Source organism: Lutra lutra, chromosome 16 (assembly GCF_902655055.1).
Source record: "Lutra lutra chromosome 16, mLutLut1.2, whole genome shotgun sequence".
Lineage (NCBI taxonomy): Eukaryota > Metazoa > Chordata > Mammalia > Carnivora > Mustelidae > Lutra > Lutra lutra.
In genome coordinates this window covers 46,616,450-46,644,256 of record NC_062293.1, presented here as the reverse complement: position 1 = coordinate 46,644,256, position 27,807 = coordinate 46,616,450, and the positions used below count along the sequence as shown (strand labels likewise).

The 27,807-nt window shown below is 50.2% G+C and overlaps 2 protein-coding genes across 3 annotated transcripts in view; one reads left to right on the top strand and one right to left on the bottom strand.

Moving 5' to 3' along the window:
* RAP1GAP2 (RAP1 GTPase activating protein 2) overlaps positions 1-12,720 on the bottom strand; it is a 264,858-nt gene extending 252,138 nt beyond the window's left edge. The window contains exons 1-2 of one of the 2 annotated variants that reach the window (XR_007123396.1): positions 12,423-12,529; positions 11,789-11,887 (exon numbers count right to left, since the gene is read on the bottom strand). Coding sequence is in view for 1 of the 2 variants with exons in the window: in XM_047707371.1 (XP_047563327.1) it covers positions 11,789-11,832 (44 nt within the window). In the remaining variant the exon portion in view is untranslated. Of the gene's footprint in view, positions 1-11,788; positions 11,888-12,422 lie in introns of both variants that reach the window. The other variant, XM_047707371.1, reaches the window with a different exon arrangement.
* On the top strand, positions 918-23,497 carry CCDC92B (coiled-coil domain containing 92B). Its single transcript, XM_047707379.1, has 4 exons — positions 918-1,504; positions 11,808-11,960; positions 15,441-15,488; positions 19,541-23,497. Exons 2-4 carry the CDS (start codon positions 11,831-11,833, stop codon positions 20,134-20,136), a joined length of 774 nt encoding a protein of 257 aa, XP_047563335.1. The 5' UTR covers positions 918-1,504; positions 11,808-11,830; the 3' UTR covers positions 20,137-23,497.
* The last annotated feature ends 4,310 nt before the right edge of the window (positions 23,498-27,807 follow it).

The following is a 27,807-nucleotide window of genomic DNA, read 5'->3' as shown; positions in this document are numbered from 1 at the left end:
GACGTGGGGCTCGATCCCAGGATCCTGGGATCATGACCTGAGCCGAAGGAAGACACTTAACGACTGAGCTACCCAGAACCCCTAAAGGCTTTATTGACATCCAAGTCCAGTTAAGGCTTAAAAGTTGAATGGGGAGGGCAGGGAGGAAAGGGATCCGCAGAGAGAAGACAGAGTGCCCCTGAGGTAAATGAATTGCCAAAACCCTCTCCAAAGCCCACATGCCAGAGTCTTCCAGTTCTGGAGACAAAGATGGAGGACTTCTCTGGACATTTGGCCCAAAAGGGTAGGGCATGGACTGCTTGGTTGGCAGTGGTGTGGGAAAAGTCAGATCAGCCCTTTAATCTGAATTCCCTCAGACCCTTCCTCTGGCTCCTAAAGGTAGGGATAGAAATGACTTACCTAGAGCTGGACTACCTGCCACTCACACAACACGACCTGGTCCCTTGCCATCATGAACATGAATGCCTAAAGAGCATGCAGCACTGTTTTAAGCACTTTACAGATATGAATTTATTTCATCCTCACAACAACTCAAAGACTTACAGGCTGCATAGATCATCATTATCCTATTTTACAGATCAGGAGACTAAGGTCCAGGGAAGAGAAAGGTATTTGTAGAGCCAGAATTAGAAGCCAAGTAGCCCAAGTCCAGAAGTCTCCCATGTACAGTGAAACGTATCAAAACCAATGTTCTGGACTTCAGAGTTTATAAAGTATCTTCTCTTGGTTCTTTGGACCCTCACAGGAAAGAGGGCCTTATCAACTGTGACCCAGAGAGGTGATGCGACTCACCCAAGGTCACACAGCTAGTGAGAGGTCTGGAGTGGCTTCACTGCCAAGAGGCACAGAATAGGTTTCCTAACCCCTGGTCAGCTCGCCCCAACACTTCCCTGGGCCAGTGGAGAACTGCTCTGATTCCTACGCCACTCGGTGGGCAGAGGGGCGGAGCGGATCGCGGCCTACAGCCTGAGCGCTGTCCGCGGTGCTGATCCGCCCGCCGCGCCCTTGCTCGCCAAGCGTCCGGCAGGTTCCCCGGGTTTCCCTTCAGCTCCCAGCCAAAGCCAGCTTTCCGAGTTCTGCCCGCCGGGGTCCTCAGGCCTGGTTCCCCGAGCTCCTGGGTTTCCCCCTCCCCCGACTGCGCGCCGCCAGCCTCCCTTCCCCCCGCCCCGCCCACGGCCCCTCCCCGCCAGTACCAGGTCCCTCCCCTCCCCCCTTATCTCTCCCGCCCCCCCCCTCGCTCCCTTTACGGCTTGTTCGCCAGTTCCGGTCACGTTGCTGGGTGTTTACGCCTGGAGCCCGCCCCGGACCCCCCTTGGCGCCCCGGAACCCCCCGGAGCCCCGGCCCGACAACCCCGAAGCCTCGCAGCAGCTGATGGCGTCGCAGCCCGGGCGGGTGCTGCGGAACCCGGGGCGCAGCTAGCGAGGGGAAGAAGAGCGCCTCCCCCCACCCAGCCTGGCCCGGTCCCAGGGCCCCGCTGGCCTGTCGCTCCCTCAGGTCCCGAAGGTGAGGAGGTCGGTGGGCGTGGGGGGTGGACGGCGGGGTGGCCCCGGGCAGGGAGCAGCAGGGCCCGAGCTCCAGCTCCCCTGGGAGGGCTGGCGCTGGGCTGGGCACCGCAGCGCGCGGGAGGCGGACAGGACCCGCGGGCTGCTGGCAGAAGTTGTCCTCCGCCGCCCAGACTCAGGTCCTTACCGGCCCTGGCGAAGAGTCCAGAGCGGCTTGAGGTCGAGCCAACGCCACCTCCTGCCACCTCCCATCACACACATCTGTTTTCCTTTCCCTGTCCTCCCTGGTACCCCTCTTCCCCGTCCTCCTTAGTCTCCATCTCTCCCTCTGCCTCCTCTGGGAGTCATATTGGAGGCATAATCAGGCAGAACACCAGACTGAAGAGGATGGACGCTCCAGTTTCCTCATACAGGCCACTCCCATGTCCCTGGATCCTCAGCTTTGCTGAGGTTGGGAGTCCTGAGATCTTCAGTGGAGGGGGAGAAGCCATAGCCTAGGGGTAACAGGGGAGGAGGGGTTCTGGCGTGGAGAGGACCACGAGACCCTTGGAGAAGGTGGCTCCACCACTAGCCAGGTAAGCCCACCTTGCAGAGTCCCAGACATCTGTCAAAGGCTGACTTCTTATTCCCAAGACAAGTCCCCAGGACACCAAGGATTTGGGGGTGGGGGGTGGGGATTACTTTCTAATAGATACACTTACTTTCCCTAGTGACTCCCAATAACACTCAACTCTTTCTCCCAGTTTCACCAACATTCGTTGTACACATATTCCATACAAAGGATTCCCAGAGACAAGGTATTGACCTCCGGTAGCTTATGGCTTGGAGCAGAAGCCAGGGAGGCACACACCGTCGGGAGCACGGGTGTAGAAGTGTGATACATGGCATAATGGTGCTTGGCAAACACAGAGATGGAAGAGTCATCCCAGCTTGGTGAGGGTCAGGGGAAAAACTCAGTAAGAAAAGTAGCTTTTGAGAAGTGCCTTGAAGGATGGGGCAGGTTTCAGGAGGCAGAGATAGAGTGGTCGGATGTCCATCCATGTTTATGAGAAGAGTTTGTTGTGAGAGCAGTAAAAGGTAGAATCCCTAAAAGGAGGAGATCAGACTGCAAATGTGGACTGTGCTTGCATTTGAAGGGCCTTAATGCAGGGTGGGAACCCAATGGGGAGCTCCTAGTTGCCAGCCACTACAGCTGTGTATATTGAGCAAGGTACTTAACCTGTTTGAGCCTCTTTCCTCATCTGCAGAGGGGACATGCTAATAGAAGCTTCGTGCAGGGTCGTTATAAAGAGAAATGAGTTAATGTACATAAAATGCTAAGAACAGTGCCAGCCATTTATTATTGTTCTACAAGTATTATTACCTATGCATTGATGATTATTATAAGTATTATTACCTGTCCCTCCATATCTGAGAAAGACTTTTTGAGTCTCTGTTCTCCCTCGACCCCAGGCCTCAAAGTCAGGTAGTAAAGAGAAATAAGGACTAAGAAAAATAAAGAACATAATTCATTTATACATTTATTTCCATGCCTGTCCTAATATACCTGCCCTAACTATAAAAATAAGTTTAACATTCTCCCTGAACCAAGAAGGCGTACTTAAAAAATTTTTAACAAAATGTGGATATTGAATGTTCAGAACAGTACAAGGATATTTGTTGACTCAATAAATACTTTCAGTCCCAAAGAGAAAAGAAACACTAAGGGTGACATTGAAACTGGGACAAGAGAAGCAGTCAAGGGGTGAGGGGTGGCAGAAAGTGCAAACTCCACACAAGCAGAAAGCAAGAGTCTTCAGTTCAGGTTCCTCTCCCAGCCACTTTGTCTGCCTGAGGGTGAGATGCGGCAGCAGAGGCCAGGGGACATTGAGCAGATTAAGGGAGGGGGAGTAGTTAGCCACCCAAAGAAAGACTGGACTGTAAAAGTGGTTTTCAAACCTTTGATTAGCAGAAGGCTTCTCTCCAATGAATTTGTATGTACAAGCCCATCAAAATAAAGAGGGGTAAAAAGAGCAAAGCCTCTAGCCCTGCCTTGCGCCCCCAGCCATTTTTGGCAACTTCTGAGACCCCTCTGCAGAACTCTGGACTCTACAGAGCAAGATTTGCAAACCGCTGTGTGATTTGAGATCACACTAGGGTGATCTCAAAGACTCCTTTGAGCCCTGAGTGTTACGATTCTTCTCTTTTCATGGTTCTTCCAACACAAAGAACTATAAGAAGTGGAAAGGGGAAAGAACTACAATTTCCTCCTTGCCATGTCAGTTGGAGTCAGATGGCTGGAAGAAAAATGGTTAGAAAAAGTTACTCAGGGGCGCCTGGGTGGCTCAGTGGGTTAAAGCCTCTGCCTTCGGCTCAGGTCATGATCCCAGGGTCCTGAGATAGAGCCCCGCATAAGGCTCCCTGCTCGGCGGGGGGCCTGCTTCCTCTTCTCTCTCTCTGCCTGCCTCTCTGCCTACTTGTGATCTTTATCTGTCAAATAAATAAATAAAATCTTTAAAAAAAAAATAGTTACTCACAAGCTCCAAAAAGACAAGCAGGAGGGTGAGATTTTTTTCAGAAACCAGAAGCTCAGGCCTTAGAATCAGAATTGTGTAAGTTTCAGAGAGATGAGAGGCGTGTCCAAAGTACTTGGAGTTAACTCTATAACTCCACACATAACTCTGTGTTACAGGTCCTTTTTTTAATTTCTAAATAAACAATTTTTAATAAACATTTTTCATCAAGCTAGAAAATTAAAACAAAGAACCTAGGAGTACCAGAAGGTAGGCAGCAGAAACAAATATAGACTCTGAGGTGGTCAGGATGGTGGACAAAGGCAAGGGACCCTTCTCACTTTAACCCATGAGATCAGGCATCTTGGGCTGGATGTGGGCTGAAGAGAAAGCTGGTAACCCTAACCTTTCTGCCACTGTCACCAGTCTGGACCAAGTCCTCAGGCACAAGCTCCTTCTCAAGCCAGAGGGTTCCAAGACTGCATTTTTATGGGAATGTCTGACATTTCTATGACATTTTCCTGGCTTGGGCCTTCTAAAGTGTGTGTGACAGCCACATGTGAGAGGGCTGTGTTGTAGTTCCCGTTCCCCAACCCATTTCCCACCCTCCCTCAAACAAACTAAACAATCATGTGTAAGACAGAATATCTGCCAAGATCTTTTGTGACCCAAATTTCTGCCCTGAGAAGAGCAGCCTGCCTAGTTGGAAGCAAACCCTCAAGTCCTTCTGGGAAGGCTCAGAAACAGCTGGTTGGCTCAGCCCCTCACGGTGGCCAGGGTCCAGTCTCCAGGGCTGTGTGGAAAGGGCTTTTACTCTTCAGAAACACTTGCATTTCATAGGTTGGGAACAGACATTTTCTCTCTTCCTCATAAGCAGAGGCTCACATCCCTTCATCCTCCAGAGGCACACAGAACAGACACAGATGCAAGAGAAGCAGGACCCCCCCAACAAGCGTATACACATACGTGCACTCCTCAAGGCACACCCAGTCTCGGGTATGTGCAGACACATAGGCACACACATCCCAACATGGTTATGCAATAGCAGAGACACAGCTCATCTGCTTCTCCTGAGTTATACACCAGGATATTCGACTGCGTACTTGGCATCTATGTTTCCTTGTTCAGGTCTCTTGAGCATGTAGAATCTAATATATTTTGTTGTTGTTTTTTTAAGATTTTATTTATTTATTTGACAGAGATCCCAAGTAGGCAGAGAGGCAGGCAGAGGGGGAGGGGGAAGCAGGCTCCCTGCTGAACAGAGGCCCTGATGTGGGGCTTGATCCCAGAACTCTGAGATCATCACCTGAGTCAAAGGCAGAGGCTTTAACCCACGGAGCCACCCAGGCGCCCCAGAATCTAACATGTCTTAAGCTTGATCGTCCCTTCTCTGTAAATCTCTTCCTCCTTCAGTCTGCCCCAGCTCCACAAACTCACATACTCGTGCATTCCCTGTGTATTTATTGAGTATATTTTATTTGCCAGAGATTGTGCTAGGGCACTAGGGAACAGGAGGAAACAAAAACACAGTCCTTCATCTTGTGTTGCCAACAATCTGGCAGAGGAAGCAGACAAGAAACAAAATGTAATATATTCATGTGGTGATAAGTTCATGGAAGAAAAACAATGCAGATTAAGGGAATGGAGAGTGACAGAGGGCTCTATTTTAAATCAGGTAATCAGAGAAGGGCCCTAAGGAAATGACATTTGAGCAGAATCTTGAATGAAGGGGAGGAGTGGGCCATGAGGGTATCTGGGTGAAGGATATTCCTGGGAGAGGGGACAGCACAGACAAAGTCCCTGAGGCAAGAATGTGTTTGGCATGTTCAGGAAATAGTAAGGAGGCCCGAGTAGCTGGGGGGGGAACCAGCAGTGGGAAAACAGTAATAGATGAGGGTAAACAGAGCCAGGGGTAATTGTATAGGATCTGATAAGAAATTTAGATTAGGTAGTAAGTATGATGGGAAGGTTGGAGGGTTATAAGTGGGGAGCAGGGAGACATGATCAGATTTGCTAAAGGAACGCCACCTACTACATGGCAAACGAGTGGAAGGGAGAAGCCTGTCAGTAGGCTACTACAGGGTACATCAGAGCGATGGCCATAAATGGGACTGGGGTGACAGCAATGGAAATGGTGAGAACTGATTGGATTAAGCATGCACGTTTTCAAAGGTAGAGACAAGTGGATTTGCAGATGGATTGTCTGGAATATGAAGAAAGAGAGGAATCAAAGATAACTCTTAAGTTCTTGGCCTGAGCCACGGAGTGAATGGGCAAAAACCAGTGCCATTTATTAAGATGGTGAAGAGTAGGCAAGATTTGTAGAATGAAGAGCTCAGCACCGGAACTTGTAAGTTTGAGGGACCCATTAGACATCCAAATGGAGGTGTTACATAGTCCGTCTAGAGTGCACGGGAGAGTTAGTGTGGGGGTCAGCATATAAATAGTATTTACAGCCATAGAATTGGACAAAATCACCTAGGGAGTGATTATAGATTAGAGAAGAGGTCCATTGTGAAAGAGGTCTAATGTCAAAGACCAAGAAGTGTAGAAAGAGCCAGAAAATGTGCCTTCATACTTGAGTTGCCCAAATCAGAATACTGGGAGACATCCTGAACATTCACCCACCCCGTCATCATGACTTAATCCATTCCGTTCCCACATACTGACCATTCTACCCCCCCCCAAATACACCTGAAACTTCTGTCTTCACCTCCCTCATCTGGTCCAGGCCTTCATCCTCTCTCAGCTTGACCACTGCAACATTCTCCCAGCTCACCTCCCACATCCACTCTGTCCCCTCTAATCTGCCCTTCCTAGAGCAGCCAGCCAGAGTGATCTTTTAAGAATACAAATCATAGGGACACCTGGGTGGCTCAGTTGGTTAAGCCGCTGCCTTCGGCTCAGGTCATGATCCCAGGGTCCTGGGATCGAGTCCCACATCAGGCTCCTTGTTCTGTGGGGAGCCTGCTTCTCCCTCTGCCTCTGCCTGCCACTCTGTCTGCCTGTGCTCGCTCTCTCTCTCTCTCTCTGACAAATAAATAAAATCTTTAAAAAAAAAAGAATACAAATCATATCATGTCTGTTCTCTGCTTAAAATCCTTTAATAACTTACCAATTCACTTAGTATTCATGCAAAATTCTTCACATGATTTACAAGACTCTGCAATCCTTCTCTTGCTAACCTCACTTCCTGCAACCATCCCCTGACACATTACACTTCAATCCTCACCGGCAGTGACAATGTCTCTGTTCCCCCAAAAAGATCATGTGATGGACACCTGGGTGGCTCAGTGAGTTAAGCCTCTGCCTTCAGCTCAGGTCATGATCTCGGGGTCCTGGGATCGAGCCCCACATCAGGCTCTCTGCTCAGTGGGGAGCCTGCTCCCCACCGACTCTCTCTGCCTGCCTCTCTGACTCCTTGTGATCTCTCTCTCTCTCTGTCAAATAAATAAATTAATTAATCATTTTATTTAAAAATTAAAAAAAAAGATCATGTGAAGCACTTAGCACAAGGCTTGGCACATAGTAGGCACTGAATAAATGTAAGCTATCATTATTAGCCTACCCAGGACTTTCACAAATGCTGTTCCCTGCTTGGAATGTCCTTCCTTTTATTCTGCTTCTAACACCTCCCCTTCCTTCAAGTCTTTATTAGTTTTCTATTGCTGCATAACAAATTTCCACAAACTAAGTGACTTAAAACAGAATACCTGTGTTAAGTCACAGTTTCCAAGGATCTGGGGTCTGGCATATTTTAGCTAGGTCCTCTGCTCAAGGCCTCAAATGGTTGAAATTAAGATGGGCTGCATTCTGGGGCGCCTGGGTGGCTCAGTGGGTTGGGCCTCTGCCTTCAGCTCAGGTCATGATCTCAGGGTCCTGGGATCAAGCCCCGCATCGGGCTCTCTGCTCAGTGGGAAGCCTGCTTCCCCTTCTCTCTCTGCCTGCCTCTCTGCCTACTTGTGATCTCTCTCTCTCTGTTAAATAAATAAAATCTTAAAAAAAAAAAAAGATGGGCTGCATTCTCATTTGAAAGCTCAACTAGGGAAAAGACCTACTCCCAAGATCCCTTAGGTAGTTCATAGAACTGACTTCCTTGCAGCTGTCAAACTGCAGTCCTCGCTGCTTGCTAGCTGTCTGCCAGGAACCATCCTCAGCTACCAGCAGCCTCTCTCAGGTCTTTGCCTTGTGGCTTACTCCCTGGGCTGCCACACAGCATGGTGGTTTACTCCTTCAGTATAGACCCTATGAACTGCCTCCCAGAATAATCTCCCTTTCGATTAACTCTGAGTCAGTTGATTAGAAACCTTTATTACATTGCAAAATCCTTTCTAATCACAGGAGAAAAAAGCCATCATATTCAAAATCCTGCCCACACTCAAAGGGGAAGACTCAGGAGGGCATATCCACCAGGGGCTGGAATCTTGGGGACCAGCTTAGAATTCTGCCTGCCACAAGGTTTTGGCTTAAAATCACTTTCTTTAAGAGACCTCTCTGGTGGGGCACCTGGGTGGCTCAGTGGGTTAAAGCCTCTGCCTTCGGCTCAGGTCATGATCCCAGGGTCCTGGGATTGAGCCCCGCATCTGGTTCTCTGCTCCGCGGGGAGCCTGCTTCCTCCTCTCTCTCTCTGCCTACCTGCGATCTCTCTCTGTCAAATAAATAAATAAAATCTTAAAAAAAAAAAAAAGAGAGAGACCTCTCTGGCCCCAAATCTAAACTAGGTCCCGCTTTATATTCTTCCACGTTACCCTGTATGTTTCTTTTAGGGTGCTCTTCACAGATTATAATGGTATACTTACCGATATTATTTTTTATTTGATGCATTTATTTATTTGTTTGTTTGGTTCTTTTCATCCTGTGAGCTCCACGAGAGCAAGGATTTTGTTCTGTTCATCAGTGTGTCTCCCATACCCCCATAGCTGGCAACAAGTAGATTACTGAATGTATGAATGAATAAAGGGGCAAATCAAGACAAGGAATAACCTACCCGCACACTAGACAGAGAAGAAGTGCTCTGCACCAGGATGCCTGGGTGGCTCAGTTGGTTAAGCAGCTGCCTTCGGCTCAGGTCATGATCCCAGCGTCCTGGGATCGAGTCCCTCATCGGGCTCCTTGCTCGGCAGGGAGCCTGCTTCTCCCTCTGCCTCTGCCTGCCACTCTGTCTGCCTGTGCTTGCTCTCTCTCTCTCTCTCTGACAAATAAATAAACAAAATCTTTAAAAAAAAAAAAAAAGAAGTGCTCTGCACTTTTTAATCTCATTTAGTTCTCACAACTATCCTAAGACTGTTACCATTAGCCCCATTTTACCAGGAAGGGAAAAAGGATGGAGAGAAGTTAACTTTCTTGCCCCAAGTCACACAGCAGGTAACTGAAAGACTCAGGATTCAAACCCAGGACTGTTCTCAGAGTGAGTATTGGGAACCTACTTTGGATTCAAAAGACCCAGTAAGAGAATTGGGTCTGCCACCACTTACGGATCACATGAACTGGCACAAATCACTTCAGCTCTGAGCCTGTTTCTTTTTTTTTTCTTTTCTTTTTTCTTTTTAACTTCTTAAAAATTTTTTAAAGATTTTATTTATTTATTTGACAGAGACAGACACAGCAAGAGAGGGAACACAAGCAGAGGGAGTGGGAGAGGGAGAAGCTGGCTGCCTCCCGAGCAGGGAGCCCGATGCCGGGCTCAATCCCAAGACCCTGGGATCATGACCTGAGCCGAAGGCAGATGCTTAATGACTGAGCCACCTAGGTGCCCCAAGCCTCAGTTTCTTTATTTGTGAAATGGGGGTGGTAACATCTACTAAAGACAGTTAGCAGAAGCAAGGTAATGTGTATAATGTTCTTAAACATAGCAGATGTAGTAATGTAAATGTAGTCAGTGGTTGCCACAGGCCAGAGGGCCACCCTCTGCTGAAATGAAAGGCCTCTTTGTTAGCTTAAGGGAGTAAAGGAAGGGGATCCCAAGAGACCAATGTGAGTTTCTCAGGTGTACCTGCTTGACGCAACCCTACAAATGAAAATCTTATATCAAAGTCAGTCTGGAGGGGACCATTTGCCGGAAAGAGTGGTCCATCAACTGACCTCTCTCTCCAAGGCCCAGGGAATTTCTGGGGCAGGTAGAAACAGCTCCTTCAGAAGTTTAGGGAGTGGGGTGCCTGGATGGGTCAATCGGTTAGGCGTTGGACTCCTGGTTTGGGCTCAGGTCATGGGCTTGCGGTCGTGAGATGGAACCCTGTGTTGGGCTCTGCACTTGGTGGAGAGTCTGCATGAAGATTCTCTCCCTCTGCCCCTCCCCCCACTTGCATGCGCGCTGTCTCTCTCTCTCTCTCTCAAATAAATTTAAAAACTTACAACAAAACAAAACAAATAAAAAAAAGCTTAGGGAATCCCTGGCAGAAAAGGCGAGAAACCTGCCTCCTGTTTTTGCCCTCTGCTTATGCTTCTCCAGGATGGTGATCATCACAAGAGGGACTTCCTGGGAAAGGGATGGAGTCAAAAGGGGGAGGGCTGCAAAGCCAGGGCGTGGTTAAGGCTCAGGGGTGCAGAACTCCCCTCCCTTCACAGTGTCTTATATGTTCACCATGGAATCACTGGCATGGGTCTCCTTATCCACGTCTCCCACTCTTCTTTTTTTTTTTTAAGATGTTATTTTTTTTTTAAGATTTTTATTTATTTATTTATTTGACAGAGAGATCACAAGCAGGCAGAGAGGCAGGCAGAGAGAGAGGAGGAAGCAGGCTCCCTGCTGAGCAGAGAGCCCGATGTGGGGCTCGATCCCAGGACTCTGAGATCATGACCTGAGCCAAAGGCAGCGGCTCAACCCACTGAGCCACCCAGGCGCCCCTAAAGATGTTATTTGTAAATAATCTCCACACCCAGCAGGGCTTGAACTCACAACCCCGAGATCAAGAGTCGCACGATCCACTGACTGAGCCAGCCATTCCTCTTTTAAAAAGGGATTCTGGGGGTGCCTGGGTAGCTCAGTGGGTTAAAGGCTCTGCCTTCGGCTCAGGTCATGATCCCAGGGTCCTGGGATCGAGCCCCACATCGGGGTCTCTGCTCAGCAGGGAACCTGCTTCTTCCTCTCTCACTGCCTGCCTCTCTGCCTACTTGTGATCTCTGTTTGTCACATAAACAAATAAAATCTTTAAAAAAAAAAATAAAAAGGGATTCTGCCACCTGCCTTCAGCCCACAGAGTTGGTGTTCGTAAAATACTCATCAGATCTTCCTCCTCTGCGACCTAGAGGGGCCCAGAGTCCCGGATTAAGGTTAAGTCAGAGAAATGGAGTTGAATTGGGATAGGATGTGCTCTAACCATCATTCTGGTCTGCCGGCTGGTGGGCACCCTTGCTTAATGCTTACTGGTGGGATGCTGGTGGGATGCATTTTTCCATTCCCCAGCTCCTCCAGTTTAGCCATGAGAAAACCAAGAGCCCAGAAAGGGAGAGGGCTTTGCCCAAAGCTGGTTAAGAAGCAAGCTACAGCCTATCTCTGTCTCCCTTCCCTGACTTGGCAGCTCCATTTGTGTTCCTCTCTGAGAAGCAGAAAGGCTAAAGTTACAGGCAGGCAGGGGAGTGCAGCCTTTTCCCTCCAGGCCTCTAGTTCTTCTTCTGTTAAATGGGAATAAATACTTCCCCGACAACACACAGGTGACACTTGGGTGAGTAAACACAGGGGAAATGAGTACAGCCATAGAACCATCTGCCTGGTGGCAATGGGAGCCCAAACAGCAGGAGGCTCAGAGGGATCTGAGGGTGGGCAGGGCAGACAGGCCCACAGGATGGGGGTTTACCTTATCTTCTTCCACCCAGGTGGGGCCCAGGCCTGGGTTGCCATGGATACCGTGTCCCTGGAGCATCAGATCCAGAGTGTACAACGCCACATCAGCTTCCTGAAAAAGGAGCAGATGGCTTTGCTGCGAGACCTGCACCTGGAAATCCTGAGGCTGCAGAAACGCTGTTCAGGTGAGGGGGTGGGGGGAGGATGGGAGGGAGAGAAGGGCGAGGGGAGGGGAGGGAGGAGGGGTGGCGGGTAGATCATGGAAGACCCTGACAAATATCAGGACAGCTAAGAAGTTTGGTCTGTTCTCCTGGGGAGTAAGGAGCCACGGAAGGTTTCTGAAGGGCGTCACGCTGCATTGAGAAACGCGAAACTTGCCAGTTGTACGGAAGATGAATTGGGAGGGAGGCAGGGAGACTCGTGCTGGGGCCGATGAAATGGTCCGGGGAGAGATGGAAAGGGTAGGAAGGGGAAGATCAGGGTGGAGACTGGGTGAAGGGAAGGATTTGGCAACCAACTGGATTTGTGAACAAGAACAGAAGGAGATACCAAGAATGAAGCCAAAACCTAGGCCTGAACTCTGCTCTTGGACCTCAGGCTTCAGCCACCTGCCCTCTCAGAGGCTGGCCTCTGGCCAAAGTGCTCACCCAGGCTGAGTCTCCAAGTACAGGCTTTAGAGTCAGTGATTCATGGAATGTGTCAGCTGGAACAGCCCAACGTCTTCATTATACAAACAGGTAAACTATTTGTTTACCTAAGAGAGAGAGCGAGAGAGAGCGCCACACAATATGCTAGTGACAGAGCCAAGATTAGAACCCAGAGCTCCAGACTCCCAGCTGTGCATGCCTCTGCAGCTTTCTGCACACTTTCTCCCCAAGATGCTCAGACTTCTACTGCTCTTGCACCCCTGCTCACGCGAGGCTCCCCATTCTCTAGAGGGAAACTGAGTGACCTGCCTGGGTTCTCACTCTGTGGCAGGAGAAGCTGATCGTCCTGACTCTCCACCACCACGTCCTCCTCTGGTTCCATATACAGAAGCAGCTGCTACATTCCTAGGCCAGGCTCCCTGCCATCTCCCTTGAAACTTGGATGGCAGCAGAGGCCAGCCCAGGAGGTAGGGATGGCCCGCACCAACTCCCCCCGCCTGATGTCCTTGCTGGATGCATTTTTTCATTGCCGTGACAACATTAAAGGAAAATCAGAATGAACATACCCTAAGACCCTACAGCTCTTGCCCTAATTTCTTTTTGCTTTGCCCTAATTCTGAAGACCTGGGTTCTTCCACTCAGGACATAGGCCAGGATCCCAAGAAAGCATAAGAGGCTAGAACAGCCCCACCACCCTTCCCAGCTGGGTACGGGACTGCAGCCTCTTGTTATTGATTACGGAGATAAAAATAACTCTGGGCTGGCCTGAAGAAGCCACTCTTGGGGCTGAAATACATTAATAAGGCCCTTCTTCCAAGGGGTGGAGGAGTGAGGGGAAGGGAGCAAAACAAAGATTTTTTTCAAGGAGACTAAATAGGGACTCAGAGGGCTGCCTGGCTGGCTCAGTCAGTAGAGCATGGGACTCTTAATCTTTGATGTGACTTCAAGCCCCTTGTTGGGCATGGAACCTACTTTAAAAAATAAAATAAACTTTAAAAAAATATATAGGGGCGCCTGGTGGCTCAGTTGGTTGAGCTGAGCACCCAACTTGGTTTTGGCTCAGGTCATGATCTCAGGGTCTTGAGATCAAGCCCCGCATGGTCTTTCCCTCAGCCCTTCCCCCAGCTTGAAGCCTCTCTCTCTCTCTCTCTTTTTTCAAATAAACAAATAAATCAAATAAATAAATAAAATCTTTAAGAATATATATAAAAATAAAATAAACCGGGACTCAGAAGCTGGGAGGGGGGTGAAAGAGGGGATGACCTAGTGTAGGAAGTAGCTGGGGACGGCTTCAGAAAGAGCCTGCCAGAAACAGGTGCCACTCAGACTAAAAAGGTTTAAGATATGGGTGGGTATATTCTGGCTGCTGGGGCAGCCTGCATGGTAACAAGAACTGCCCCATATATTCAGCACTGACTCAGCCCTGGGTTGGGCGCTCTGTTTATTTTCTCTATTAATCCTAGCAATAGCCCCTTGAGAAGCAGGGGTGATTTTGTCCCCACTTCACAGGAGAATACTGAGGCTCAGAGAGGTGCCGTTACTGGCCCAAGGTCACACAGGGTATCTGATCTCCCTGCATGCTCTTCTAAAGGTGTGGACTCTGGCCAAAAGATGGGCAGGGATATCTGATGGATGGGAGAGTAGAGCCCAGTCCCCTCCCCCAACTTCCCTGATTAAGGGTGTAACTGGCCCACTGGGAGATAGTGGCAGAACCAAATCCCCTCGGCTACTCTGGGGCCTTGCAGGAGGGGCCAAGTTGGCTCCAGGGAGCCCTGGAGAATAGAGGCATCAGGGTCCTCCCTGGAGCTCCAGGAAGGAGGTTCAGACTCAGGTCACAGCAAAAGGCCCAGGTACCCTGGCTCTCGGTCTCCTAGGAACAGTTGGCGTCCCAAGGGAAGAGCCAGTAAGGAGGGGCAGAGGGCCCAAAGGCTAGACTATGTAGGTGTTGCTGGGCATTGATCCCAGAGATTTGCTACCTTATCCCACTCCCAGGTCCACATCTCCTCCCTTTAGGCACCAGATTGCATCCCTGCAGGTACACACACTTGCTGCAGAGGAGATCCCATCTGTCACCAGCAGCTGCGGGACTCCCTCCGTTTTCCCAGCCGAGCCACGGGGGAGTTGGGGGAGTTGGGGTGGGGCTGAAAAAATTATCAAACTCAGCTGGCCGAGGGATGGGGCATTCTGGGCGGTAAGGAATGGGGACTGGGAAGACAGGGAGGTGCAAGGGTGGTGGCTGGGCTGCTGGCGTCCACGAAGAAACCTCTCTCAACACCAGCACCTTTAGCGAGCTGACCCCTCCCCCTCAGTGCAGAGGCGAGCACCATGTAGGCCTTCCGTCACCAGGTGGCGCTATCCTCCTTGAAGCCCCATTCTTTGCCTTGCGGAATATGGCGGAAACAGGGTTTGGAAAGGAGCCTGGCTGATATTCAGAAAATAACACAGGCACAGCAGTACTGGCTGTGAAAATAGTGAAACGCATGTACCCTATTGGTAAATATCTACTGCCCTGAGTCCCTTCCAGAGCCCCCAAGCAGCCCAGGACCCTCCAGCCTTCCCATATCCACCAATTAAACCCTAAAGGGGCTGTGCCCTGCACTGCTCCAGAGTGGCTCTGATTGGCCGTCACGTTAGATATTTGTATATCACCGATGGGAAGGAGCAAATACTCCCCCAGCCCCCAAAAGCAAGCCGGGCTCCTTAGTCCAAGGGTTGAACTAACCTCCAAACGCAGCTCATGGCGCTTGCACTGGAAAGATCTCTGGGCTTAGAATCAGACCAATCAGGCTTAGGCTGTGCCTTGCACCTCTATTCATCTCTTCCTCTCACTGGACTGCAGTAAAATAGGTATGGAAGGTCGTTCAGATGGCTTCTAAGAATGCTAATATTGCCACTTTCACTGCATTGTGATTCCCTGATCACTGTCTCTCTCTCTCTCTCTCTCTCTCTCTCTCATACACCACACACACACACACACACACACACACGACTACCTTTTCTTTTCTGTCCTCCCCACAGAACTGACTCGTGATCTGGAGATGAAAGAAGCCCAGTCTCATCAGCAAGGTAAGAGAAGGATGACTGGTGGGGAAATGCCACAACAGCCCAACAGTCACCTTTTCCCCACCACTTAGTAGGACCCAAGCCTTCTCCGTCCCTAGTCCAGTCATGGGGGACAGCCATTCCTCAGCTTGCTGAACAGAGTGCTGGATGTCAGCCCTATCTGCCTACTCATCTGGGTTACATTGTGCAATGAACAACCTGTACCACCATACCCTGTATACACGTCTCTACCCAAAGTAGGAAAATGAACACAGGACGGATATGGTACCCAAGAAGTCCATCTGGTTGACTTTACTCCTTTCTATATGACTTACCTCTCTCATCTTTCCCATCCTTGCACAAGTGATTTCTATGGTCAGTGTCCACACCCTACAAGATGCTGAATGGTGAGATACGACACAATGGCAATGTGGAGTCCATGACTTGAAGGAACTTTATCTAGATGAGGAGAAAAAAGAAACACATGCACATCAGCAAATCCTTCATTTTACAAAAGCATGACTTCTTGCCACATAGCAATTCCACTAAAATATTTGTTTACAGATTATTACTTCACCCATAAAATGGAGGCAGGGGGGTTGGTGTTCAAGGAGCACAGAGTTTCAGTTTTGCAGAACAAAGAAGTTCTAAAGACCTGTTGCACAACAATGTGAGTTTACTTAAAACTACTGAACTGTACACTTAAAATTGGTTAAGGTGGTAAACTCCATGTTATTTGGTGTTTGTTACAATTAAAACTTTTTTAAAGGGGAGGGGTTCCATTGTTGAGATCTTAATCACCAAAATTATATGATCTCTGAGAACTGGGACTGGGTGTTATCCATTGTCTCCAGGTGCAAGACATGGAGAGGGACTTGGTAAATGGTTAATTTAAAATGAATCACCACATAGTCTTTCTTTTTTTTTTTTTTTTTTTTGCTTAGGACTTGTTGCATTACTTTTATTTTTATTATTTTTTTTTTAATTTTATTTTTTATAAACATATATTTTTATCCCCAGGGGTACAGGTCTGCGAATCGCCAGGTTTACACACTTCACAGCACTCACCATGGCACATACCCTCCCCAATATCCATAACCCCACCCTCCCCAACCCCCCCTCCCCCCATCAACCCTCAGTTTGTTTTGTGAGATTAAGAGTCACTTATGGTTTGTCTCCCTCCCAATCCCATCTTGTTACATTTATTCTTCTCCTACCCCCTTAACCCTCCATGTTGCATCTCCTCTCCCTCATATCAGGGAGATCATATGATAGTTGTCTTTCTCCGATTGACTTATTTCGCTAAGCATGATACCCTCTAGTTCCATCCACATCGTCGCAAATGGCAAGATTTCATTTCTTTTGATGGCTGCATAGTATTCCATTGTGTATATACACCACATCTTCTTTATCCATTCGTCTGTTGATGGACATCTAGGTTCTTTCCATAGTTTGGCTATTGTAGACATCGCTGCTATAAACATTCGGGTGCACGTGCCCCTTCTGATCACTACGTTTGTATCTTTAGGGTAAATACCCAGCAGTGCAATTGCTGGGTCATAGGGTAGTTCTATTTTCAACATTTTGAGGAACCTCCATGCTGTTTTCCAGAGTGGTTGCACCAGCTTGCATTCCCACCAACAGTGTAGGAGGGTTCCCCTTTCTCCGCATCCTCGCCAGCATCTGTCATTTCCTGACTTGTTAATTTTAGCCATTCTGACCGGTGTGAGGTGATATCTCATTGTGGTTTTGATTTGTATTTCCCTGATGCCGAGGAGCATTTTTTCATGTGTCTGTTGGCCATCTGGATGTCTTCTTTGCAGAAATGTCTGTTCATGTCCTCTGCCCATTTCTTGATTGGATTGTTTGTTCTTTGGGTGTTGAGTTTGCTAAGTTCTTTATAGATTTTGGACACTAGCCCTTTATCTGATATGTCATTTGCAAATATCTTCTCCCATTCTGTCAGTTGTCTTTTGGTTTTGTTAACTGTTTCCTTTGCTGTGCAAAAGCTTTTGATCTTGATGAAATCCCAAAAGTTCATTTTTGCCCTTGCTTCCCTTGCCTTTGGCGATGTTCCTAGGAAGATGTTGCTGCAGCTGAGGTCAAAGAGGTTGCTGCCTGTGTTCTCCTCGAGGATTTTGATGGATTCCTTTCTCACATTGAGATCCTTCATCCATTTTGAGTCTATTTTCGTGTGTGGTGTAAAGAAATGATCCAATTTCATTTTTCTGCACCACATAGTCTTTCTTAGCCGGGAGGGATTTAGCAGGATTTAGCCATACTGATGTGCTGCTCATTAGATCAAGTGCTACATACGTGACCAAGACTTAGGCATGGAGAAAGTTGAAAGTTTAAGTTTAACGTAAAACATTGAGAGTCGTACAAATTGCTTTGCATATTCATACATAAAGATATAAACATTTATAGACTTGAACGAATTCTTCCCACTTCTTTTTTTTTTTTTTTTTTTTTTTTATATATATATGAAAGGAATGTTCTGAATGATGTTTTTTTAAGAGATTTTATTTATTTGACAGACAGATTACAAGTAGACAGAGAGGCAGGCAGAGAGAGAGGAAGGGAAGCAGGCTCCCTGCCAAGCAGAGAGCCTGATGCGTCTTCCCACTTCTTTAAGTGGCAACCAGAGGCAACCTCTTCCTGTCTTGATACTTGGAGGAAGGAGGCATACATCCCAAACACCAGTTCCGTAACAGCAGCAACCTTCACCCCACCTACTATCCTTCCTCTGAAAGGGTTTCAGGGGTCATCTGAGCTCAAGGTATTACCCAGTGTCCTGGTTTCTATCTTGTCTCTCAGTGGGTTTGGCCTCCCTTTCTTTTTCCCCCACCATTTGCTGATTTTCCTATCCTTTCTGGAGTCACCTTTTGCCTACCTTTTGTCACCTTCCAGCTATCTCTATCTCTACAAATACTCACATGTGTTAATTCCAGGATGTGTTCCCTGCTGAAATGGAGCTCATGATCGGGGAGACAGGGATCCTCAACTCTGTGGGTACATTAGAATTACACGGGCACATTGCACATTGAAGACATGTCAGTTCCCAGGTCCAATCCCAGAGATCCTGATTCAGTCGGTCTTTGTTAGGGCCCAGGAAACTATTTTTTAAAGTTCTCTGGGTAGTTAACATATATCCAGTGTTGAAACTCAGTGCAGTGGGCAAAGGCTAACAATAAATAACACACATAAATTACAAAACATAACAAATGCTCTATGAAAGAAACTGCAAGGGTCACCTGTGTGGCTCCGTGGGTTAAAGCCTCTGCCTTCCGCTCAAGTCATGATTTCAGGATCCTGAGATCAAGCCCCCGCATTGGGCTCTCTGCTCAGCAGGAAGCCTGTTTCCCCATCTCTCTCTGCCTATTTGTGATCTCTGTCTGTCAAATAAATAAATAAAGTCTTTGAAAGAAAGAAACAAACCACAAGCCCCAGGGCCCACTGATTCCCTTTTGCTGCCCACATTCCCAGGTCCCAGGTCTTTCAGTCCCTCACTCTGGCATGTTTCTCCTATCCTGGAGCCTCTGCACCAGCTCCTCTTGTGCAAACCACCCGCCTCTCAAGCTCTTCACTAAACTCCAACTCATTCTTCCAACTCCTGCTAGCCTAAGTGGCTTTTCCGTTGAGAAGCCTCATTAGATCACAGTCTCCTGTGAGTCATGGCCTTGGCACATGTCACAGATGCAAGCTCACATTCATTTGTGATTATGTACTATACCTCTCCCACTATGCTTGCTGTAAGCTTCATGAGGAATGTTTTATTATCCTCCATATCCCCTATGCCTAGCACAATACATATAGTAAGGGTTCAACAAATATTTATGGAGCGCATAAGTGACCAGGGAGGGTTTTGCATTTAAACTGAAACCTGATGAATCAGACAGGCCAGAGGATAGGATAAGTCCAAGGGCCCCGAGGAAGAGAAAGGAAGGCTAGAAGAGAAAGGAAGGCCCATGCGTGGGGAGGGAGGGCGAAACGGGTCTCTGTAACTTGGGTCGGAGAGCTGTGCAGGGTCGACCTGGCGGAGACCATCACCTCTCCTCTCCGTCTTTCCTCCCCAGAGGCGGCGTCCCGGGAGCTGGAGAGCAAGTGCCGCGCGCTGGAGTCGCAGCTGGCCGCGCGGACCGCCGCCAACGCCGAGCTGAGGCGGGAGGTGGCGCAGCGGGAGGCGCTGGTGTCCGCGCTGCGTTGCAGCCTGCGCGCCGAAGAGCGCCGCTTCCTGGAGGAGCTTCGGCGGCGCAGCCACCGTGCGACGGTGCTAGGCACCGAGCTGCAGAAGCACACCGAGGCGGCCGCCTACCTCTCCTGCCAGCTGCACGCGGCGCGCCAGAGACTGCAGACTCCGCGCCCGGGTCCCGGCGCCGCCGCCGCCGCCATGGAGCCCCGGCCCCGCCGGCGCGCACAGCGGGCTCGCCGCCCGCCCGCCGCCGAGGCCTCAGCCAAGGGCCCGGGCCGGGACTGGGCCGCCTGGGACCGCGCGGCCCGCTCCCTGGACGACATCGACCCCATGCCCGACCCTGCGCTCTTCCTCTACCCGCGGAGGCCCCCGCGGCCCAGCGGCCGCAGCCCGCGCCAGCCGCCTCCCCAGGAGCCCCCGGACCAAGCCGGCCCGCCGGCCGCGCCCAGCCCGCCTAGCGCTCCCGGGGAGCCGGAGTAGGCGGGGGGTGGGGGGGTTGTGGGGTGGGGAGTGCGGAAGGCCGGCTCGGCCTCCGGCTAGGGACGCACCTTGGGCCGCGCAGGCGGGTCCTGGGGGTCGCGGGAGCCGGCGCTCCTCCAGGGAGCCAGCGGAGGCGGCCCCAGCTCCCCCAGCTTTTCCTACCCCCCTAGCCTTTTTGTATCCTCCTCCCCCGAGGGGGCTCCTCCGCGGGGCTGAGAGAGTGTACCTTTTTTTGTGGAGAGGACTCGCAGTACGGAGGCTTTTGTGGTCCCCACCCTGCTGCAGGGAGGGGCGGGGGCGAGGGTCGCCCCCTGTCCCGGGAAAGCTGACAATCGTTGGACGCGAGGGGCGGGGGGAGCCTGGGCAGGCCTACAAAAGGAACGCAGTGGCACTTAGCACCCCTAGGCCTTCCAGGCTCCTCTCTCGGACCTCCCCCAGCCCCGCACGGCTGCCCTTCCCGCCAAGCCTTCCTTCGAGGGGAGGCTCCGGCTCGGGCTAGCGGCTGGACGTTTTTCCTCTGACGCCGCTTCTCCTACCCCGACCCCGCTAATAGGTCCTTACCGGTGAGCACCCAACACTTTAAAGGCATTTCCTGCCAGAGCCCCTGGTAGGGGAAGTGTGACGCGATGGAAGTTTGAACTTCTGGAGAGGAGTACTGACCGAATGGGTTAGATGGCAGAACCTAAATGGTTAGATGGCAGTCTAAAGCTGTCTCCAGTCCTGTTCTTCCCCAGAATGCCCCCCAACACCCCTAAGTATTTAGGCTGGGAGCTGTGCTAGGGAAGCAAGGGGAGGGGGACACGGGGTCCCCTGGAGTCCACTGGAGTCCACTGCTCCTTCAGGCTTGTGGAAGGGCAGAAACCGCCTTCCCCTTCTCAAGGAAGCTGGGAACCTGAAGGCTGCCTTGGGAGCTTTCCTAGTCCTGTTTATTGGTGCTAATTTTGCCCAGCTGCACCTAGAGGTGGGAAGAAGGGCCAGGTTCCTGGAAGTGGCAGTGGTTGATAAAAGGTTTGAGTTGGCTGTGGGGGCTGGTGGATAGGAGGCACAGCTTAGTCCCCAGGCTGGTCTCCTCCAGGGATGCACCCAATCCTACCAGAACTGACAGTGGCGGGTACTTAATGTATGTAACCCTTCTTTCTAGAAGGGGGGAGTGGTGAAATGGGAAGTGGGACAGCCCACCTTCTAGCTACTTTCTCCCCAGCTCCCCAATCCTGACCCAAGGCAGGAAGGAAGTGCAGTTCCAGTCCAGCACATGGCCCCCACTGCAAGGCCAGCCCCTAGAAAGACAAACCCTATGCCCCTTCCCCCATGCCATGCCTCCTCTGTTGGTCCTGCTTTGAGTCCTAAGTGCCTGTGAGGTTTTCCAGGGGCTGCTGAGGGAGTATGGGGCAGGGAGAGGCCTTTACCTCACTCACGGATAGCGCATCCCAGGTCTTGCCCTGGCTGAGGCCAAGCATTCTGTGTGTCACCCAGGGTCTGGGAGACGAGCAGAATCAATCTCTAGGGGTAGGGAACCCTTCTCCCCTCATGGGCCCTGTAATGAACAAGAGGAACCCGCCATCATGTTCCCTTTCGCTCTGTACGTCAGAGGGTGTGGGAGGTCAATCCACAAGAAGTAAAACCAGTGAGCACGCTCCCAGCCCCCACAAATATGCTGTCTTCTCCCAGCTGACTGCACTCAGGACTGCTGAGACCACTGAGCAATAACCGGGCCTCATCCGGGTTATTTCCAGCCACTGGGCTGCAAATGCCCAAGGTGTGAACGTCCTTGGGACAGACAGTGCTCTCCCTCTCTCCCTCAGTCTAAGTTGGGCCACCTGGGGGTCCTTGCTCTGCCCGTCCTGGCCTCTTACCCTCCTCTCCCACCCCATTCTTGTGCCTCTGCCCTCCGTATCTCCCCTCAGATGTGTGGAACGCACTGTGCCCCTGGTCCTATTGCCTCCCTTTCAGAGGTGTCCCCGTGAGGAGGCCTCTCTCTTTCTTGGCTGCCCTCTGGCCAAGGGGCCCCAAGGACTGTATAGGAAGGAGCAGCCCACCCACACCCTGAGCTTCCACAACCACACTCTGGGGGTAAACAGGGTGACTTTGTTATGTTGATTCTTCTACAGAGATGGTGACATACTTTATCCACCCACCCACCTACTAAAAGCCATAGCTATGCCCACCTGGCCTCCCCCCAGCTCTATAGCAATAGCCCTTTTCCTCCCTTCCCTCCTGGGGACCCAGTGTGTGTAGCTGGGGGCCTCTACCACACCCCTACCCGGGGAGCCTCCAGTGGCCTGCTGGTCTCTCCCCAAGTGACCCCATCGGCACCTCCGAATTCCTATCCCTCTTCTAAGAGACCAGCGATAATGACACTTAATTATTTGTGGGGTGCTTAGAGATCCCCCAGATGAAAGGTTCTGAGAGTGCTGGGGGCGGCTGACTTGCTGACTCTCACCTGAGGGTCTGGGAAGGGAAACTGGCCAGCCCTCCTCCTCCGCTTAGCCGGCTGGGGGAGGGGCTGAAGCAGATGGAGGTTTCCAATTTTAACAAAGTCCTCTTCTCCGTTCTTCTCCTGGAAATAATGGACTAAAGACTCCCCTCCATCCACCTGCCCCTGGGGTTTGGAACAGAACCCGCAGTGCAATAGAATGGGCCTGGGAGTCTGTAGCCTGCCCTAGGCTTCAGGAGCCCCAAATTCCTTAGCCTCCAGCCTTCTCCCTCTTCTAACCTGGGGACCCACCCTGCCAAAGGAAAGACCCTCTCTCCTAAGCCCCTCGAATGTCTGGGTGACTAGAAGAGAAAGAATTGTGTCTCCTCCCCCTGTTCCCCTCCTCTCTGCAGCACAAATCCCCACTAGGGGAGGGGCACATTGACAAGAACACTCTGCCCTAGGGGGAGGTCCAGCCATACCCCAAGTGTGGACAGACCCAGGAAAGAGAGCGGCAGGTGGGGACCCCTCCCTGTTCTGGAAGCCAGCCAGGGATTAGTGGGCAATGCAAGGTGAGGCTGTGTACCCCTGCCCCCCATATCCCACCCACAGTGGTCTGAAGTTTGGGGGACCACTCCAGGACTAAAATGGGATAGCCCTTCCCCATATCAGCAGTAGAATAGAGGTCTCCCAATGGAGAGGAAGGAGGCCAGGAGGGTGTGGAACAGTTTCTCTTTAGTGCAGAGCTGGGGATCCCTGAGCACCCTCTCCCTAAGGTGCCAGCCTTGAATGGGGAACACGCAGGGCTTCCGAACCACGTGGCAGGAGCCCCACGGGTGGGGCAGAGGGATCCTGCTCCAAATTCTCTGTTGGCTGCGCTTTTTAATCCAATGCTTTTCAGAGTGTACTCACTCACCCACAGAAATAGAGCCCTATGCTTCAGGGGTGACTGTCATATGCCTTATTCTTAATAAAATTATGTGGAAAAACACACAAGTTAGACCTCTTCTCTGTGGGCACTCTGCCCTACTCCAGCCTCTGTTCCTGCAGGTGTGGGAGAGGATGTGGGGGACATGGAGAGTTGTTTGGGAGTCAGCTGGGGAGTTGGGTGAGACTGAGAGCTAAAACTCTGGAGTCTTCCCACTGAATATTCCTCACAAGCATAAGGTACTCATCTGAGGCGTCCCAACGCTCAGCTAGCCCTGACTCTTTCCCATGCTATCCCAATCCAAAAGAACAAATGAGACCTTAGAGCGGAGGCTCCTGGCTAGCGTTGGGAGAGATAGACCAGAAGGGCTCCAGGCCTGGAACAGCCCATTGTGTTGGCCAGGAAAGAATCCTGGGGTTCTGGCATCTTCAGCCATGCCGGTTCCCCTTCCCTGACACCCAATCCCATCTGATCCAGCTGCAAGAAGCCCAGCATCCCAGAAATGAGCCCAATTCTTTTATTTCACTAATGACAGTTATGCTGAGGCTATAGTTAAGGAGCTCAGCACACCCAGCGCCCATGAGAATTTAAGCCTATACATTTCCAGTGTAGGTCTATGTTGTAGACCACTCTAGTAGGAGGAAAAGTGGGGAATATATTGGTTTGTCAGCAACCCTTCTGATAAAAGGACCCATTGTTTCCTTTTGGGGAAGTGCCCTTCTTCTGTTTCAGTCCCTGTTGGTGGGATGGGAGGCTGACTCTACCCATGTAATCCAGGTAAAGTAATTCATACTGATTGGGTTGGAGATGGTCACACGATCTCAGTCTGAACCAATGACAGTCAGTCTCAGGACTTTTGCTGGAGCCATTCATTCAACACACCAAGTTAGATGCTAGGGATGCATCAGTAAACAAAACAAGACTATTGAGAAATACAAACTCTTGGGTGGCAAAAATGGCAGAATATCAGCCTGGAAGTCTGGCAGGCTGTTTGCCACCACAAGGGAAAGGGCTGCCCGAATATGAAGCTATCACACCAGAAGCAAAAGCGGGAGAGATGGAGACAATTGCTAATAATCAAGCTGCTGGATCCAGCTCTACCTGCATCCCATATCCCCCCACCTCTTTCTGTTATGTAGACCAATAAGCCCCCTCCTCCCCCCATACTTATGTTTTTAAGTGGTCACCATTAATTTGTGCATTTTTTCCCCAAAGATTTTATCTATTTATTTGAGAGAGACACCGCGAGAAAGGAAACACAAGCAGGGGGATTGGGAGTGGTAGAAGCAGGCTTCCCGGTGAGCAGGTAGCCCTATGCAGGCTCAATCTCGGCACTCTGGGATCATGACCTGAGCCGAGGGCAGACGCTTAACGACTGAGCTATCCAGGCACCCCATAATTTGTGCATTTTTTAAAAAGATTGTATTTACTTATTTGTCAGAGAGAGAGAGAGAGACACGGAGAGACAGAGCACAAGCATGGGGAGTGGTAGGCAGAGGGAGAAGCAGGCTCTGGGCTGAGCAGGGAGCCTGACTGTGAGCTCGATCCTAGGACTGTAGGGATCATGACCTGAGCCAAAGGCAGACGCTCAACCGACTGAGCCACCCAGTTTTGTGCATTTTTTAACTTAATTTTTTAAAACTAATTTTAGACCTAGAGAAAAGTTGCAAAAATAATACAGAGTTCCTATATACCCTTTACCCAGCTTTCCCTTATAGAAATATCTTACTTTATCGGAGTACAACTAAAACCAAAAAATTGACACTGGTACATGACTATTACCTAAGCCACAGACCTTATTTGAATTTCACCAGTTTTTCCACCATGCCCTTTTTCTGTTCCAGGTGTTCTATCCAGGATCCCATTGCATTGTTATCTTAACATGGTCTTTCAATCGGCCACATACTTTTTTTTTTTTTTTTAAGATTTTATTTATTTATTTTACACAGAGAGAGATCACAGTAGACAGAGACGTAGGCGGTGGAGTGGGGGAGGCAGGCTCCCTGCTGAGCAGAGAGCCCGATTCAGGGCTTGATCCCAGGACCCTGAAATCATGACCTGAGCCCAAGGCAGAGGCTTTAACCCACTGAGCCACCCAGAGGCGCCCCTGGCGACATACTTTTTAAAGCCATTTTAAGTTGGGTTTCACTGGCTTGCTAATCCCAAGAGTCATGATGATGTCCAAGAACAATCAGTTGTTGGACAACTGTTGGAAAGTTAGTGGACCCCAACCAATAAATTACATTGAATACAATATTTGCAGAGTTCTAGAGAGAGGGTAACTGCTTCTAGCGAAAACTTAAAAGGAGCTTAACATATACAATGATATCTGAGCTTGACTATAGTCCTGGGATAGCTTCCACACCTGGCCTTCTTTGACATCAAGAAAAGTGACTTACTCAAGGTAAGTGAGGAAGCTGTAGTGAAGGAGTCAGGGATGGAGCTGGACTTGAAGTCATGTGTATTGATTCCACCCAGTATATCCAGGTAGAGCAGGCAAGCAGGCCTGGGCTGCCCCATCTCTTTGCTCCAGCCTCTGGGGATCAGACTGAGCCCAGGATGGGCAAGGACCAGACCCGTAGCCATTCCCATTCTGAGAAGTATGGCTCAGGCTTCTGGTTGTCATCACCTTTTATCTCCTGGGGCAGCTAGGAGACGCAAGGTCCGGCCTTAGATAAACATCTGCCCAGGACTCTGGGGTCTCTGTTCAATTCAAGAAAAAGAAGAGAAGGGGAAATTGGCCGTAGGGTCCCCTCACAAACCTCTGGGGGTGCTTGGCTGAACCCAGCCCAGAGACACATACAGGGTGGAGATGTGCAATGTCAGCACAAGATAACTCAGAGATCACGTATGCAACCCCTCATTTTACAGATGGGGAGACTGAGGCCCAGGGCATCTCTAGGACTGCCATTCCTTCCCTCCTGGCAGTTCTGCTCACACAGGTTTGGGGTTGAGGGAGATGGAGCATTTCCTCTCTTATGGGTCACTGGAGTCAAGCCAGTAAGGTAGGGGGACTCCCCTCTTCAATCCAGGAGTCTGGGTTCCTGCTCACCTCTCCAACCCCTTGGAAACTCTGAAAAGGAGGGGGGAAATAGGAATGCCCAGTTGAGTGGGTGTATTCATCATAACACTAATTAGGGAGGTGGGAGGCTTTAAACAGTTTAATTACGTAGGCTAGGTCTTAGCCTTGATAAACCTCCCTTCATACTTAGTTAGCATCTTTATACAGGAGCCCTAAAGATGGGAAAACTGAGATGCTCAGTCCCCAAGGCAGCCAGCCCTGAGGTTGGGGACTATGTAACTGGAGCCTGCTAGGGAAAGGGAAAAGGGATCCATGGAAGCTAAGTTGCAGGTTTTAAGGCTGCTGGGACTGGTTAGTCCCTGGGCCCATGGACAGATTGGTCGCCCGTACTCATGCTGACCAGCTCCTGACCGTGAACAGGACAGGGGAGGAAGACCAGGGTATGGTACAGGCTGGTACCTCTCCAGTGCTCAGCCTGGGTCTCAGCCAGGCGTTGTGGAAATGATCTGAAGCTCTGGATACAAAAGTCAAAGCATACCGATCACAAGAGGGATATCTACAAGGAAAGCCCACATATTATAAATAGCATGGGAATCAAAGGTGAAACCCTGCATTGCTAGCAACACTCCCTCCTCAGCATCCCACGGAGCCTTCAAAAGCACTGCCTGGTACTCTGTACATGTGATTCATCCATTCAACCAGCAAATGAGCATTAAGCAACTACTGTGGTTCAGGCTTTAGGAAGATGCTGGGGATGCCCAGGTGAATAAGGTATGGCCCTTGCTTTCAGGAAGTCCCCCAGTCTAGGAGCACCTGGGTGGCTCAGTTGGTTAAGTGTCTGCCTTCAGCTCAGGTCCTGATACCAGGGTCCCACTCTCTGCTCCTGAGGAGCCTGCTTCTCCCTCTATCCTCTGCCTGCCACTCCCCCCTGCTTGTGCATGTGTGCTCTCTCTCTCTCTCTCTCTGTATGTCAAATGAATAAATAAAATCTTAAAAAAGAGGGAAAAAAAAGGGCGCCTGGGTGGCTCAGTGGGTTAAGCCGCTGCCTTCGGCTCAGGTCATGATCTCAGGGTCCTGGGATCAAGGCCTGCATCTGGCTCTCTGCTCAGCAGGGAGCCTGTTTCCCTCTCTCTCTCTCTCTCTGCCTGCCTCTCTGTCTACTTGTGATCTCTCTCTGTCAAATAAATAAATAAAATCTTTAAAAAAAAAAAAAAAAGAGGGAAAAAAAAAAGACACCCCCCGCCAAGTCTAGCAGCCAGATGCCTCATCTGAGAACCAGACATGCCAACATGGCTGAGACAGTCTCAG

Bases quoted from the DNA above. Each gene is read 5' to 3' on its own strand.
- CCDC92B (XM_047707379.1), top strand. From the start codon at position 11,831: ATGGATACCGTGTCCCTGGAGCATCAGATCCAGAGTGTACAACGCCAC. The intron at 11,961-15,440 runs GTGAGGGGGTGG...TCCTCCCCACAG, and splicing joins GCTGCAGAAACGCTGTTCAG to AACTGACTCGTGATCTGGAG. The intron at 15,489-19,540 runs GTAAGAGAAGGA...TTTCCTCCCCAG, and splicing joins AGCCCAGTCTCATCAGCAAG to AGGCGGCGTCCCGGGAGCTG.